Source organism: Dromiciops gliroides, chromosome 5, assembly GCF_019393635.1.
Source record: "Dromiciops gliroides isolate mDroGli1 chromosome 5, mDroGli1.pri, whole genome shotgun sequence".
In the NCBI taxonomy this organism is placed as follows: domain Eukaryota; kingdom Metazoa; phylum Chordata; class Mammalia; order Microbiotheria; family Microbiotheriidae; genus Dromiciops; species Dromiciops gliroides.
In genome coordinates this window covers 103830037-103847488 of record NC_057865.1, presented here as the reverse complement: position 1 = coordinate 103847488, position 17452 = coordinate 103830037, and the positions used below count along the sequence as shown (strand labels likewise).

Below are 17452 nucleotides of genomic sequence, written 5' to 3'. Positions count from 1 at the left end.
CCCCCCCAGATTGGGACTTAATTGGTTCTAAAGTAACACTTACTAGCTGTGTGACCCTGGGCAAGTCACTTAACCCTATTTTCCTCATCTATAAAATAAGCTGGAGAAGGAAATGGCAAATCATTCCATTATCTCTGCCAAGAAAACCCCAAATGGGATCACAGAGCCAGATACAACTGAGGGGAAAAAAAGACAGAAATAATAACCTCAGGACTGCATATTTGTCCTAGCTTGGGCTCCTTAGGTTTGCCTGTATATGGAATGACCTCTGGAATACAGATCCAGCTGTGGGCCATCCCTACGTCTAGATGGACTTTGAGGATTCTGTTCACATGTGGTGCTACCACTTTGGGACTTGCCTCTCAAAGTGAATTGATTGATGCTGTTAAAACCATCTTCAGGATTCTTTTTTTGTTGTTCTAGATTTTTGTTTTTCCTTGTGGGAAATTGCCACATTTATCTGCAATTTACAAATGAGCACCATATTCACTTTGTATTTTGTTCTCCCTAGAATATTAGAGCTTAGAATGCGGAAGGGCACTAGAAGTCTTCTGATGCACTCCCTTCATTTGACAGATAAAGAAACTAAGGCCTAGTCAGGTTAAATGACTTGTCCAGACACCCACAGGTAGTAGTGAAAATGTCAGGATTCAGACCTGGGCCTTCAGACTCCAAATCCATGTTGCCTTTTCCATGGGTTTGTAGCTTTCTTTAATCAAGATGAGTTGCAGATTTCAAGGAGTTTGGTGGCATTTTGAGAATACATTGTGTCCATTAAGCTTATGTCAGAAATACAGAAAAAAAAATTAAAGTCATCAATGGGAAAGAGAACAGTGCATTGAGCTGGAGAGGTGGGTGGTAGACATTCACATTCATTCCAGAAATATTTTCAGAGATTACATTGATGTTTCATACTATTAATAGAGTTCCACTAAAGTGGGAGTGATAAAACCACTTTAACTCTGTTTTGAAACCTTGTCTAGTTTTCCATTTTAAAATATTGTTTAGAAATGTTTTGTTCTGATGGGGACATTTCTTTCAGAATTAGTTCTGAGGAACCCTCTTGCCAACACAGCCTTTACTAAACAGGCTGTAAATATTTCAGACTGCAAGTGCCACCTCAGCTGTTGGGGAAAGTGGTTTTTTGAGGGGATTGGGTTTTTTTTGTTTGTTTGGGGGGGGTGTTGTTTTAATTGAAACTGCAGGTAGCAGCTAAGCTAGCAAGGAGCAACTGGAAATTCCTCTTGGGAGAGGGAAGATGACTGCTTTAAGAAAGGAGAAAGTTACTTTCTTCTGATTGGGAAGTGGCAGTCATGCACTTTCACCAGGCTGCTATAGACTTGCAGTTATGAGGCCATAATCTCCCCTTTTTAACTATTTGGAGAGTGAGCATGGCTCACTAACAGCAAACTTTCCTTAGTCATAAAATAAGAAGTTTGGAAGGGACTAAGAACATCTTTCTAACTAACTAGCCTGATCAATTTAGGCACGTAAATAGACCATAATTTGACTTAGAATAAGTAAGAAAACAGGCTGAAAAGTAAAGAAAAAAGCCACTATCATTGGTGGGAAATTGAAAGGGATTTTAACACTAATCTGTCCTGAAGTCTCAGAAGGTTATACCAAGTCAGAAGGGATTTTATTAGATAATACTAATAGTTAAGCTTGAATAGAGCTTTCTAATAAGTCTTGTGGATCCTCCTACATTTAGATTAAATAAAGGATTACTAAAAAAGTTTCCAAATGTTTAATAATTGTTGTTGGTTTTTTGTTTGTTTCTAGTGAGGCAATTGGGGTTAAGTGACTTGCCCAGGGTCACACAGCTAGTAAGTGTTAAGTGTCTGAGGCTGGATTTGAACTCAGGTACTCCTGATTCCAGGGCCGGTGCCCTATCCACTGCGCCACCTAGCTGTCCCTCCAAATGTTTAATAATAAAGCAAAGACAAGTAAATTCACCCTAAAGATTTTCAGTGACCTTGGAAAACAAGTGAGATCTTCATCCTGTCAGAAAATGGTAGGCAGTAGGGATAGCTAGGTGGCTCAATGGATAGAGTGCTGAACCTGGAGTTAGAAAGACTCCTCTTGACTTCCTGAGACAACTTATTCTAAGCATCTCCCCTAAACAGCCATAATCCTACTAGACCAAGCTATCCGGGGCCTTTTATCATGCTGTGCATCCAAAAGTTAAGTGACCTTGGAGACCCTCTGTTTAAACTCTGACTGCTGAGGACTCAGACACGGCTAGAGAAAGAATCTTCTTCCAGATTGCAAAACGCTGTATGCCGTGGAACAACCGTATGCTACACTTAAGGTTAACCATAGAATTTATACACACAAAAAGTGTGCAAAGAAACATGTGACGTATCTTGTGCTACTGCTCAATTGTCAGCTTCCTCTTTTGGCCCCTGCATGACAAAGCAACACTGTGCTTCCCTATCCCTTTCCATGATCGTAGTCTAGGCCCTAGCAGGAAGATCTGCCAGCAGCAGCCCTGTTTTATACTCAGGGAGGTAAAAGGCTTGGGCCTTTTACAAAAGTACCGACAGATCTATTTTGGACAAGGAGATTGGAAGAATTCCTTTCCTGTCACACTGGGTAGGGTTGGGATTTATGCCCATGAATCTTTCAGGTAGAGGAGCTATTTCTGTTTACCTATATCCTTTTCCTAAAGGAGTATTTGTTTTTAACAAGAATAGAGATGATGAAGAGCAAGATGAGATATATGTAAGGACCAGTTGCTGAAATGTAGTATTCTTATTTTCTTGCCTTCCCCTGGTCCCCTTTAGTCTTTCTTCTTATCTTAACTGTTTGTTACTTATGACTGATTCTTTATTCGCTTCAACTTGCTTATTTTGAAAGATCTATTCCAGCTTCCACTTTCCTCCTCAGTCTAGCATTTTTCTCCATCCCAAGAAATTAGCCATTATTTCCATTTCATATACCCCCTCTGACATGCCTCCCTGCCCTCTCCCCCTCCTCACCCTTACCTTTTGTCCTTGGATTCTCATTGCCTCTTGATTCTCTTTTATATCTTATATCTTCTTTTCGGATCTGTCTCTTTGCTTTGTAGGGCTATGGAATGACTACTACAAGGTTATGAAGAGGAGGTAGTAGATTGCTAGGTTTTTATATATAACATAAAAATTGTCTAGTAAACATCAACATTCCATATAAACAGCTTTTGTAATTAAAGAGATAAGGATAATAACTTTACAAACCAAGGAAATAGTGAATGGATTTAATTTCCCCTCCAACAGACTGTGGCCTCTCTGGCCATGTCTTCTTGATCATGGCCCTTGATATTTCTCTTCCTAGACAGGAAAAACAAGTTAAAATTAACTTCTTATGATAAAATGCCCTTGGGAGACTAGGAAAGGCTTTCAGTTGCTCAATTTTAAATCTGCTTCACTGGAGGGTTTTTTCTTCCCGTGCCTGGGAATCCGAAGGAAAGTTGGCTATTGTTTTGTACTCCATGAACTAGATGTCTGTGAATCTGCCTTTTCTTCATTTACACAAGACCAGGTTGGAGTTAAAAAGCTATATCAAAAAATTAATGAAAAGTGCTGGTAGAATAAGGAACAAAAACTTAAGATGGTCAAATTTGGGTTGACCCAAAACAATCTTCATCTACTCTTACCCTGTTTCAGGGCCCTCTAATTGCCAAGTTCCTGGGATCTCTGGAGAGATCAGGAAGGGCTTAGAGGGTATTGCCAAGTCCGCGTTTGTCATGGACTCTATGACACAGGTTTATTGTAAGAGCACCTGCCACACAAAACTTAAAGATACCCAGACCACAGGAGAATACAAAGAGGAAAAGCCATCCCATACCTGGCTTCTGAGACATAAAGCTGTGCCACAACAGTAAAGTGCAATAAATAGCCTAAGGAAACAATGACTCAGGAGAGAGACCAACAGGTGCAATTTTCAAACTTCCTGCTATAGCCCCTGATTGCTATTTCCAACCCCAGCCCTACATCCCATTCCAGTCCAGCAGCTCCAGCTAAGAGAAGCTGATCTCTCCTGAGGGGAATGAGTGAGGTTGCTTTCTGGGGTGGTCACCTCGCATATACCCAAAGTACAGATAAAGCTGGGTTATCTCTGATCTAATTGAATTGAAGGACCTTCTCTATGGAGTCTGACCATGTCTTTCTCCTACTCTGTGAACTTAAGTGCCTCCCTTTTGCATAGAACTACTTCTGTGTGGCACTTAAAGCTCCTCATAATTTGTCTCCAACTCCCCTTTCCAGACCAGTCTGCACACTGCTGTCCCTCATGCATTCTCCATTCCAGCCTGACTGGCCTCCTTAGTGTCCTTATCTGGCGACATTTCATCTTGTACTCATCCGTGCCTTTGTGCAGACTTTCCCCCATGTCTAGAGTGTTCTCACTCTTCTTCATGTAAAAAATCCCTAGCCTTCTTCCCAGCATACCTGGAGTGAAGCTTCCTGTAGGCCACCTCTATCCTGATACTCCCAGTCTCTGCCCAAAACACTTGTATTTATTTTACTTTTGTTTTATTTTTACTTATTTGTGTACATGGTTTTCCCCTTTCTGTAGAATACATGCTCAGTAAGCTCAGGGACTCTTTCATTGATGTCTTTTGTTTCCCCAATGCCTGGCCCATAGGTAAACATTCAGATGATTCTTGTTGAATTGAATTTATTTGTAAATCTCTCTTGACTGTACCCAATCCATATGGTTCTAAATAGCTGCACTGGTTTTAAGCCCTAGACCCAGTCCATAGCAGGGTTTCTTCCCTTTTCCAGTATGAAGACCAATCCAGACAGACAGTTATCAGCAAAAATTTGTCCAGATCTGGTTATTTCTCATCTTCTAACCCTGTGCAGTCTTTTTTTCTCTCCCATTCCCACCCTAGTCTTGGAAGCCTTTGGGGATAGTGAATCATCCAGGATCACAGGGCTACCCAAGATCAGATCTTATATGAATACTCATTGGTGTCCATTTAATGGAGCCTAGTTGTCCATACCTACCTGCTGATTTTCTCACTCTCTCAAGGGAACGAATCATTGACAAGTTGGCCTCTACTTCCCCTACAGGGAAGGTCTTTTCCAGTAATCCCCTCCTAACAGTTTTGTATTTTTAGGACTTTACACACATAGGAATGACCAAGACAATCTACCCACAGTAAGAGGGTCATTTCATCCTACCTCTCATAAGTGAGACAACCCTCCCTCACTTAAATCCAATTCAGTGCAGGTCTTGACATCAACCCGATGTCATGGCCTTCTTCAAGAAGAAAGGACAAACAACAACATAGGTGAGAGTATATGGGATTGAGGAAATGGTTATTGTCATGACATTTAGGCTTGATGTGACTTGTAAATAGGGACACATGAAGTAATTCACTTCATCTCAGGTAAAACTAAGTGCAATATAGATTGGGACTAAATTCTTTTGGCACAAAATATGTTTAATAGTGAAATAAAAGATGAGGAATATCTATTTTAAAAAAAAAACTTTGATTCTCTTTCTTAGATATTTGGAAATCAACTCATTCCTTCCAATGCACAAGTGAAGAAGGCAACTGTCTTTCTCAACCCTGCAGCTTGCAAAGGGTAAGAAAGAGTGTGTGTGTGTGTGTGTGTGTGTGTGTGTGTGTGTGTGTGTGTGTGTGTGTGTGTGTGTGTGTGTGTGTTTCATAAGATAGAGTTACTTACTTTGCTACCTCAAAGATCTGAAGCATTCCTCCACTGGTGTCAGTCAGGTCCTTTTGATGACAACATAGATAATCTTCTTCTTCTTTTTTTTTTTTTTAAGTGAGGCAATTGGGGTTAAGTGACTTGCTCAGGGTCATACAGCTAGTAAGTGTTAAGTGTCTGAGGTCGGATTTGAACTCAGGTCCTCCTGATTCCAGGGCCAGTGCTCTATCTACTGCGCCACCTAGCTGGCCCATAGATAATCTTCTAACATGGTTATAGTTGAAATATGAATCACCCTGAACCTGCTGTGGGGATGAACTTTTTTAATTGAGCTAGCTTGATTTCAGACATATTACATTTATCAGAGGACCTAGGGAGATTTGCAGAACCTACCAGGATATGACTATTGTTGGTTTTGAAGAGGTCCTGGAGAAGAGTTTTCAATAACCAGAGTTAATAAGATATTATAATTCAAAAAGATAATTAAAATCATAGGAAGAAAGAACTAAAATTTCTTACTTTTCTTCTAGTCAAATTACGATCATAGGGAGACAGATATAAAACCATTGCTAACAAGAAGTTTTTTATGGCCCCTTTAATACCTGGCTTGTACTTATATGTTGTTACTATGAGGTGTTACTGTAAAAATTTATTTTCTTTTGAGAAATGTATAGTCATCTTAGAAAACCATACTTATTCTAGTGATGCTGCCCACTCTTGTGGAACAGATAGTAAGAACCCTAGAGGTCGTTGAGTTCAACCCCTTCATTTTATAGATGAGGAAACTGAGGGCCAGAGTAATTAAGTAATTTGATCAGATACTAAGTGTCAGAGACAATATTTGAACCCTGGTCTTCTTGACTCCAGTCCAAAGCAGAATCCATGATGCCATATTACCTCTAAGCAAGATGTAAAGATGTGGCCTAGAGGGTAATGCCTGGATTGAGGATAGTATTAAAGTAGTAAGATGAACTATGGCTGTATTTATAAAAGTAACAAGGATACAAAGATATATTACCCTACAACATGATTGACATTTAGCCTGCTGACAAAATCAAGGTGACGGACTTAATTCACTGCACATTTTGAAATACATAGACACACGCGTGTGCATCTTATTGTGCTGGGCACAGAAGGAGACACAAAAGTAAGTAAAACATAGTCCCTTCCCTTAAGGAGCTTACCTGAATAGCAGCCTACCTAAGTCTCATGTTTAGAAAATGCATGTGTGATTCAAATTCAAGGGTGTTATTTTTCTATTCATCCTGCCCGGACACATAGCAAGCAAAATTTAAGCTCCTTGAGCATCTAGCACAGTGTCAGGCACAGAGTAAGCTCTTCGTATTTTGTGAATATTTGAAATAGGACTTGTCCGGGCCCTTGACAGTGTTTCTTAATTTTTTTTTGTCTAGAAAACTTAGTTCCATTTGGGAAAGATCCAGTCCCCATCCTACTGTTCTAGTGGTGAAAATAGCCTATTTTTCTCTCTTCTTAGTATCTTGGTGTTAGAAACCAGCTAGCTAGATAAATGGATGAGTGTATTTTTTTTAACCTCACAATCATTTCCTTAAATTATACCTTCCCTAGAAACAAAGAAAAACAGATGGACAAAAGTACATGTGCTTTTGGCCCCCATTTCTCTACTGAGAATAGATTTGAGTCCTCAGTTCTCTGGATCTAAAATTGTTGCAATTAATATGAGTTCAGTCTCCTTTTAGGATTGTTTTCATTTATATTGTTGAATTCATTGTTTATATTCTTTTCCTGGTACTGCTTTGTTTGTGTCTTTAAATTCTTTATACTTGCTATTTCCATAGCATAGTAATATTTAATTGCATTCATATATCACAATTTATCAACTATTTTCCAATTAATGAGCACTCATTGGTTTTCAATTTCTTGCTACCACAAAAAGTGTTGCTATAAATATTTTAGCATATATGGAACTTTTCTGTATTTGACCTCTTGAGAGCAAATGCGAGTTGTGGGATCTCTGGGTCAAAGAATGATTTATTTAGTAAATTTTCTGAGTTTTGGACTTCCTATAATTCAGTGGCTAGAGTAAAACCTTAAAAGGTCCATAGTGATATTTCATATTCTTTTCTATAGAAGTGTTATGGACTTTTAAATCTCCCTTTGAAAGATTTGTTAAAATATTTTTTCTTGCTTTTTCCCTATCTACAGAAAAGCCAGAAATCTTTTTGAAAAGAATGCTGCCCCAATTTTACACTTATCTGGTATGGATGTGACTGTAGTCAAGGTGAGATTGACTCATCAATGTATCTTTTCACAAAATTTAATCAAAGAATAGCCTACCCTATTCTCTAGACCTCTTGAGTGAGTGAATGAATGAATGAATTAAGCCTTTAATAAGTATCTACTGTGTTCCAAGAATTGTGCTAAGCCTTGGGGATACAAATACTAAAATGAAACTTGTCCCTACCCTTAAGGAGTTTACATTCCACTATAGAGAGACAACATATATAGGGAGGTAGTGGCCAGGGAAGGATGTTGTGGTTTGTAAAATTACAGAGTTGGTGGGTGGAGCTATAGGGGAGTAGATCAACAAACCTTTTCTAGGAATAATGACAGGCTTGATGGTGGCGGGGAAGTAAAAAGTGAGTTGTTGAGTTGTTGCTAGAGCCAGGTCTAGATAGAATAGGTTCCGACAGTCAGGGCAGGAGTTCTATGCATGAAGGTTTCTGATCCAGGGCAGCATGGTAGCTGATAAGAAGCTACTATCCTAACATTTGGGGCAGGACTGTCTTTTGCCTCTTTTTGTATCCCCAGTACTTAACAGTACACGGCACATAGTAGTCACTTAATAAGTACTTATTGAATTTAAAGAATCTGTCCTCCTTCTTGTAGAAATCAAAGGATGTGGCTATCTTCCATCCTTTGGTAACCTTCCCATTCTCCACAGCTCCTCAGAGATGAACCACAACAATCCAGCAACCCTGTGTACAGGTGTTTTTGGTCCTTTGAGACCAAAACCACATAGCAGGAAGGAAGAGAGAGTGAGATAATTTCCCCTTCTGAGGTGTGCTAAAAAGCAAAGGTTAAAAAACTCACTGGTATACCTTTGGCATTATATTATGAAATTATTACTTCTTGGACGATAAGAGCTTGTCTAACCATGAGAATTTCCTTTTCTTTCTGAAAGTGTAAAATTCTTAAGGCCCGAGGATTATTTTGGTAACCATAAAACCTAAACTCCTCAGACCTTCCTTTCTTTCTTTAGAAGAAATTCCAAATGACGCCCCTTTAAATTCTTAATGATTTAATTAAAAGGAAGAGCAAAAGCAAAAAGGAATAATACTATTTTAGAGACTCCTGTAAATGTACTATAACTTGACTGTGAAGTATTTGTTACATATTGGTGATGAGTCACTTTTTAGTGATCAGTAGACATATGTATGTAATTCTGTGTTGCTAACTGTTTTATGACTGCATTTATATTTTTACTCTCAACTCTATTTTTGTCAGTTTATTGCTCAGAGGTTCTAAAACAAGAATGCTGCATGTATGTCTTTTAAAAACTAGTTCCCCCGACTTGAACTATAACTTACTTTTGTGATCAAATGCTTAGTATATGCTATCAATTTCACCCCCTTGAGTAAAAAGCTAGGTCCCTGAGTCATCTCTGAAGCATTGTTTCACCTGGATTTGTTACAGCTAGTCTGTAGCTGGGTTTTGTCCATATAAATGTTCCCCGTATAGTCTCAGTTGGGTATGGTTTTCATTTCTTTTAGTTCCATGGTGATTTTTAAAGTATTGTTGTGTCACAAAGATAGACACATTTCATTTTTTTAAGTGGCCTCTATAGATCTATACTTAGCTCTAAGCAGATACAAATACTGTCTCTGTGTGTTTAGGATTTTATATGCTAGCTTTTCGGATAGCTAAGTACAAAACATTCCACTCCCAAATAGCATAGAAATATCTTTGCCATCCTGTGAAAGAAAATATTCTTTTGTGATTATTCCACAAACCTGTGGAATAATAGTATACCCACACCTGTGCATTTAGTTTCCATAATGCTTTAAGAAGAAAAACACTGAGTAAATGTAATGATGAAGTAAGTGAGCACTTGGATGAGAAGTCAGGAGCTTGTTTCCTCATCTTCCTCTGGTCTTGACCACATGCTTTTAGATGAGTCATTTAACTTCTCTGGCCCTCATTTTCTTCACCTATAAAATATAAGGCTAGAAATCTCTGAGATCTTTTCTAGGATTTAGGCCTGATTATTATTTTGTTAACATTTTGGTTATCAATAAGGTATCAATTGCTTTATTTTTTGAGGAGTGACTTAAATCCAGGATTTTAAACTTTGGGGCACTTGTGTTCCTTGGATTGATCAATTGATCCAGGGTTTTATTTCCATTCTAGACAGATTATGAAGGACAAGCCAAGAAGCTGCTAGAATTAATGGAAAACACAGACATGATCATTGTCGCAGGCGGAGATGGAACCCTGCAGGAGGTAGGACTATTTTACTGTTTGAAGGGATATTAAAGATGAAGGAAATAGACACCATCTTTTTGTGTGTTGCCACTAAGGGATTTACAGAAAAATTATTACAGAAAAATTCTTTCTTTCTAAGCTCTAGTTTTTAGTATTGTTACAACTTTCTGAAAAATGTGTAGTGGTAAAATTTCCACTGTGTTCTCTAAAACCTTCATCCTAAGGAAAAATTTTCATTCCATGTAAGTTTAATACATTTCATTTGGGCACGAGGTAAAATGGCAAAAACTTTTTTTATTGTGATATCAGTGTGTCAACTGCAAGGTAAATTTTTATGATGTGACATATAAGTGAACGTTGGCATTTCCCTTCCCATGCCCCTTCTCATTGTATGTAGAATGGACTTACCTGTTTATGCTGGCATTGATTTTTCTTTTGAAATATGTATACCTACTTTGTTTTGCTGTTATATTTGGTTCTATAAAGGCAGCAGCTGTTTTTCATTGAAAGGTTTACCATTTCTCTTCAGCAAACTCTGGCATCTTTAATTAAATATCAGAAAGCCATTAAGGACACAAAAACATAGTCCTTACTGCTGCTCTGCTCTTTGCTGCCTAATGAATATCGTACCTCCATTTCAAGGCTTTATCTGGTATAATTTGGTTCCTTTCCCTCCCAGATCACAAAAAAAGAAGACTGATGGTTGGATTAGAAATTCTGTGAGCTGCTTTAGAAATCTTTTCAACACATTTTGTTGATGGTGCATTTTGTCTTTACATCATTTATTCCTGGGAGATCTTTTTCTTTACCCCCTTCTCACTTTGAACCTTCCTTTGCAGCAAAGAAAAACAATTAAACAGCACCCTGACAGAGGGGTGTCTGATCATATGTTCAGCATTTTGCCTTAGGGATATTTCTTGCCTCTCTTCCTGAGGATAGCGTCTTCTCTAGGACCATCAGTGGCTTTTCATTGACTCAGTTTGGCTCCTTTTTAGTAATATTTTGATTTACAATGTTGTAAATCATTTTTTGTGTATGTTCTTTTTTTGGTTCTGTTTATTTCACTGTGTAATAGGTCATACACATCTATTCCTGTTTTTCTGAATTCCTCCTGTTCTTCATGTCTTGCTATACAAAAATATTCCATTATGTTCATATAACATAATTTTTTATCCGTTTTCTAATTGATGGACACCCTCTTTATTTCCCAAAGTTCCTCTCTAAAAGGCTATACTAATAACCTGAATAATTGTTTTTGGAGTCTAATAGTCTAATGGTTGTTTTCCATTGAATTGTATGATACTTTGATCAGATCAGAAAAACGTCCAGTAGGTTCTTTGGCTGTAAAGAATAAGAAAGTGATCTGCTGGGCAGCACGTGGTTATTTTCACAAGGCAGTGATCCAATGTAACTCTGAAGGACTTAAGAAAATGGCAGTACACCTACAGAGAAAGAACTGATGGCATCTGAAAACAGACTGGAACACATTTGGTTTTGACAATTCCTTAATCTGAAGTTTTGTTTTTTATCTGTTTTCTCTCACAACCTAGCTAATGTGGGGATGTTTTCCATGACTACTCATGTATAACTTATACTGAATTGCTTGAATTCTTGGACATGGGGGGGAGGGAAGGGAGGAAAAGAAGTTGGAACCCAAAGTTTTTTTAAAAATTGATGTCAAAATTTATATTACATGTATTTTGGAAAATAAAATTCTAAACAAAAAAAAGAATAAGAAAGGATGACTTCAATTTGATAAATATCTACTAACTAAGCTATTTGATCTTGGGAAATAAAAGAATAAAAAGTTTTTAGAAACAATTATAAACAGTACCTGTACTCGAGGAACTCACACTTGATGGGGAATACAACTTTTAAAACAAGTAAATAGAAGGTAATTTGAGAAAGAACATTAATAATTACTTGGGTCAGAAAGCTGGGAAGTTGAACCTAACCAGAGCCTGGAAAGAGTGGAGGTTCTAGCCAGAAATGGTCCATAGGGAAAGTGATTTGCAGGCTTGAGGGATGAGACTGTGCAAAATCACAAAAAGTAAAGTTTGACAGTATTTAATGTTTGTTGCTGGCATTGTGTGAAAGGGTTATAATTTAGTTTTGAAAAAACTGAAAACCTTGGGAGGTGGGGAATTGCACCTTGGTTATAGGAAGGATTGTTTGCTTTGTTGAAGATTGTGACTCCTGTGAGCAAAGGGAAGAAGAGTGCAGTAGGGAATAATTCTGAGAAATTTAGAGGAGTGGAGTTGAGGGAGAGACTCAAAACCCACCTTAGTTTTCCTAGGGTAGGAGAAAGCAAAATCATCTGCTGTAAATGTAGAGGGTAAGAGGATAGTAAGGAACTTAAATGAGAAAAGAGTTTTAAAAGAGTTACATTTGAGGTTTAGATGGAATAACAAGATGAGAAATTTTGCAGGGTTCTATTTAAATTGAATCTTATTCTGTAAGGTAAAGGAAATGCTGGTTAAAATCTCTTACACTTCTTTGTAGGTTGTTACTGGACTTCTTCGAAGAGTAGATGAGGTAAGCATGTAAGAACTTATAGGCTCTAAATTTTGAATTTTGCTCCTTTTCTTTCCTTCTTTTTCTGCTTGTTATTTCCTTTCCCTCTATCTTCTACCCACTTCATTGAAAGAACTTCCTAGAATGGGCTTCCTTGATTTGGGGGAGAAAAGGTACTTAGGAAGTACTGGCTTCTCTGTGACAAGGCATTTTCTTTTTTTTTTTTTCTTTTTTTTGGTAAGGCAGTTGGGGTTAAGTGACTTGCCCAGGGTCACACAGCTAGTAAGTGTCAAGTGTCTGAAGCCCAATTTGAACTCAGGTACTCCTGAATCCAGGGCCGGTGCTTTATCCACTGCACCACCTAGCTGCCCCTGTAACAAGGCATTTTCATTCACTCAGACTGTTCTACATAACAGGTCCATCTAGGGCTATCCCAACAGCGTGTACTCACTGTTGCTTTACCACATAATCTTCCTTCCCCAGCAAGAAAAAAAAAAACATTTTCTAGAGAATGTTTTCTGCAAAAACAGTCTTTGGGAATATTCCTATGCCCATTATTTCCATGGTATTTTTTTGGTGCCCTTGCCACCTTCCTTGTCTCACTGGTTTCTCATTTCTCTTTGCTTCAATTGGGAATTTCCCATTAGAGACACCAGTTATAAAACCAGAGAAATTTGGAGACGTTTTTCTTGTTTCCTGAAGAAACTTAAAACCCTCTCTAAGTGGTATGGTAGATGACTTGTTGAGGGGAGGTGAAAAAAGTGGCAGGAAATTTCTCAGCATGGGTTCCTAGAAAGCACAGGGAGACTCTCCCTCACCAAACTGGAAGTCAAATAATATGAGTAAACTGCACTAAGGGAGATTGCCTTTTGTTAGTAGCACTCCCTTCCTAGTATCCAGATTTAGTCTGTCTGCTTTTTCAGCCCTCTCAGAGTACACAACCAGTAAGTGGCATTCTTCAGCATCTCGCTGGACCAGTGGGGAAAAGGTGATCACTGGCAGTAATGGGCAGCTTAGCAGTTTGATTGCTCACCTAGGCATTTGGTGTAGCCTTCTGGAAAGCCTCTTCCAGTCACATAGTATATAACTGTGAGATTTAAAATTGGATATTAGATCATAAATCTCCCCTACTTAACCTTTCCCTTAATTTATCTCCCAGACTAGTAAATGGAAGAAGCTTTTGGTTTTCTAGATAGACCTTTTATTGTTGTGGTAGTCACAAGGTGATGTTGATTAGAAGGATAGGAAAGTAGAAACACAATACAAATCGTCTTAAGTCTAAGCTTAGTCTATATTCCTTATAAAAACTCACCAAAACCGAAGGCCACCTTTGGAGAGAGAGAGACCGTCTGTGCAGCGCAGTAAGGAGACCAGCAGAGCAGGAAAAAAAAAGCCACACTTCTGTTCTCTCCACCCCGGAAGTCGAGTGCATAGCAGGCAGTCTGATGTGCGCAGCAGGCGGACTGTTGGTCTCCTCCCCAAAAGAGTGGTCCTTCAAAAACTGGAGTCTTTCAGTTATCCTAACTGTTAAAAAAACTTTCATATTTTTTTACCACATTTCTAAAATGGTTTCTTTTCTACATCCTGAAAAGCCAACTTAATTTCTTTTGTAGGCTGACTTCAGCTGAAGCCGCTCTGTGGATCCCCTGGGCTCCCTAGGTCTCCTGGGGAATGCAGATTGTAGGTTAAAACAAGCTGCAGAATATTACAGGCCATGAATTGACTGTGATTGGCTTATAGCATTCGAGTCTTCATGACAGAGAAAGAGAAATAATGATTATTTTAACCAAAAAGGATCACCGTGGGTCATACAGGTAGAACTCATCAGGCCTTTGGAAGTCATGCAGCACAACCCTTCGTTTTGCCAGTGAGGAAGCTGAGGCTCCAGTAGGTAAAGTGACCGAGCTGGGATTTGAACCCAACTAGTCTGAATCTAAATCCAGTATTTTTTTCATTATACCACTGCCTCCCGCTATCACCTTTTACTCTGTTTTGAATGATAAAGCAAGTCTATCTCCTAGAACCATGGGTTCTTAAAATTTAGACCATAAAAACTAAATCTGATTTAATTTTTATCAAATAAAATATTTAAAATAAAATAGAGGGCAGCTAGGTGGCGCACTGGATAAAGCACTAGCCCTGGATTCAGGAGGACCTGAGTTCAAATCCGGCCTCAGACACTTGACACTTATTAGCTGTGTGACCCTGGGCAAGTCACTTAACCTTTGTTGCCCTGCAAAAAAAATTCTAGAAGAGGAAGTGGTGATTACAAAAAAAAAAAACCAACCCAGCATATAAAATAAAATAATATTTTAAGCTAAAAATATTTACTAAGTAAAAATCAAATCTGATTTAATTTTAATCAAATTTGAGTGTTTGAATTCTCTATTTAGCATTTGCAAATTGGGAGATGGGGTTACCTGATTGATTTTATCCCTCTGTTTCTTGTTAGTGCGATTGCATCAGTCCATATGATCATGGCTCTGTTCATCTCTCAAAGCTCTTTCCTAACTTGTTGGCACTAGTAGATTATCCAAAGTCTTTCTGCCAAATTCTACATCATTATTCATTGATTGCTTGGTTTGGAGAAGTGCCCAGCTATTGATACTTCGGTGCTATTTCCAGAAATGGGGATTGTGCTGTCATAACTAACATAGCTATGCCCTCTGCTTAACCTGCTTATTTCCCCCATTCTTTCCTTACTTTTCTTTTTTTTTTTTTTTTCACATCTCCAGGTTACCTTCAGTAAGATTCCCATCGGATTTATCCCATTGGGACAGACCTGCAGTTTGAGCCATACACTCTTCCCTGAAAGTGGAAACAAAGTCCAGTAGGTTGTGTATGTGGGAATTTAACATTAATGAATGTGAGGGAATGGAAGGAAGAATGCACATGTGTAATGCAGCTTGTATCAAAGTGTTGTTACCTTGTAGTCCCATATCAAAGATAGAGAAACAATAATTATGTGAAAGAAAATGGAAATAATGAAACACTATACCAAAACTTCTGGATTGTCGCTAAAGCCTTCCTCAGAGGAAAAATTATATCCCTAGAAACATACATTATTAAATAGAAAAGGAGAGTATTAGCAAAGAGAATATTCCAAAAAAATAAATTTAATTTTAAAAAAAGAGAATATTCATAAAAAATTAGTAAATAATAAACCCAAAATAAGCAAAAAAGAGGAACTACTGCAAATTAGAGAAATTGGTAAAGTGGGAGCCAAAAAGACAATAGAAATGACAAACAAAACTAGAAGTTTTAAGTCCCAGGGAAAGAAATAGAGGAAAATTAAATAATTGTAAATGTCTTGGTTGGATTGTGAGCTCATCTTATTAAAAAAAAAAAAAAGGATATTGTAGAAAAGTATTTCTTGGGGCCAGAGACTGGAATGAATGCTTGAGTAAATGGCTTGTCTGCCAGATAGTTTGTTAGTAACACTTCTGGTGTCCCGTAGGTAGAACTTGGAATTGAAATTGTTGTTTGCTTTGCTTTGTTTTCAGTGGTAGTAATAATGATCCATCTTTCTAGGTCCCATTGTCAAAAAAAATAGTTTATTCTTGTGAATAAGATATGGCCAGGGAACTGAGTATCAGTTGTTTTAATTAAATGTATTCTTTGTTCTCATTAGTATAACCCTATAAACAAATGAATTTATGGCCTTTTCAGGGCTAACTTCAGTAGGCCAAATTAGTATGTTGTTCCACAGAAGGCAAAAGCAGTTCTGGCCCCTAAAATATACTAATCACAAACTTTTTTTTATAACTTTTCATCAGGTTCCCTCTTCTATCCCCTAAAAAAACCAATTTTATAAACTTAAAGTGGTGCTTTTTTTGGTTGTTGGTGAATCTGTGTGTATTTCAGAGCTGTTTTCTCTTTTTCAGACTTTTTTCCTCTAAGTTTATTTTAGCACTTACAAAGTACTACACCATTTAATACTGCTTTTTGGGGGTTGTGGGGGCAGAGGGTTAAATGACTTGCCCAAGGTCACACAGCTAGTAAGTGTCAACTATCTGAGGCCAGATTTGAACTCAGGTACTCCTGAATCCAGGGCCGATGCTTTATCCACTGTGCCACCTAGCTGCCCCCCATTAAATATTTCTTAATGTTTATAAGCGTGCTTTCATCCATACCTCAGATATTTGGCAGGTAAACAAACTCAAATCACATCTTTCATTAAAGCTCCCCTAGTGATTTGGCCCTTAATACAGCAGGTAACATTCAGCTCATCCCCAGCTGCCCTGAAACCAAGGATAAATGCAAGAGGCCAGTTTAATTAGCTGAGTTCTCTTCAGGTAAGATTTTCTGAGAAGCAGATGAAAAACATTGAATTGATAAGGGTTTTATTTACCTCACATAAGCCTTCTGTGGTTTGGGTCTTAATCGCTTTTAAGGTATTTTCTTTCCTTCCTTTGTATTGATCAGTTGACCTGCCTTAACAACATTTCCTTGCATTATAATTTAGGAAACCTAGAAGCAGAACCTTTCCTTTGGAGAGAAAATTTGTCTTTGGAACTTTATACCCATCCTTGTCCTTTATACCTATTCCCTTATTCTCATTCCTCATTGCTTGGAGCTACTCTTTCTCAGGCTAAAGGAAAACTGCAGTTTTTAAGCTTGTTTATCCCATAATTAAAATATTACTGTTCTTTTGCTTTAAATTAAATTAAAATTAATTTGTAAGCATACCCCAAGACTTTTGTGTAATCAAGGCAGCCAAGCCTAAGTTCAGAAATTTTGCAGCCTCTGGTAATATGGCAAGTGCCTACAGCCATCTAAAGAAAGCAAGATTATGCTTTTTTGCTCTGCTGTCA

General features: G+C 38.0%; 1 protein-coding gene across 1 annotated transcript in view; it reads left to right on the top strand.

The window, feature by feature from the left end:
- Positions 1-17452, top strand: part of AGK (acylglycerol kinase) — a 92600-nt gene that overhangs the window by 39508 nt on the left and 35640 nt on the right. Inside the window, exons 4-8 of the mRNA XM_043965806.1 lie at positions 5497-5576; positions 7845-7920; positions 10050-10142; positions 12627-12659; positions 15374-15468. Coding sequence (XP_043821741.1) covers positions 5497-5576; positions 7845-7920; positions 10050-10142; positions 12627-12659; positions 15374-15468 — 377 coding nt within the window. The remainder of the gene's footprint in view (positions 1-5496; positions 5577-7844; positions 7921-10049; positions 10143-12626; positions 12660-15373; positions 15469-17452) is intronic.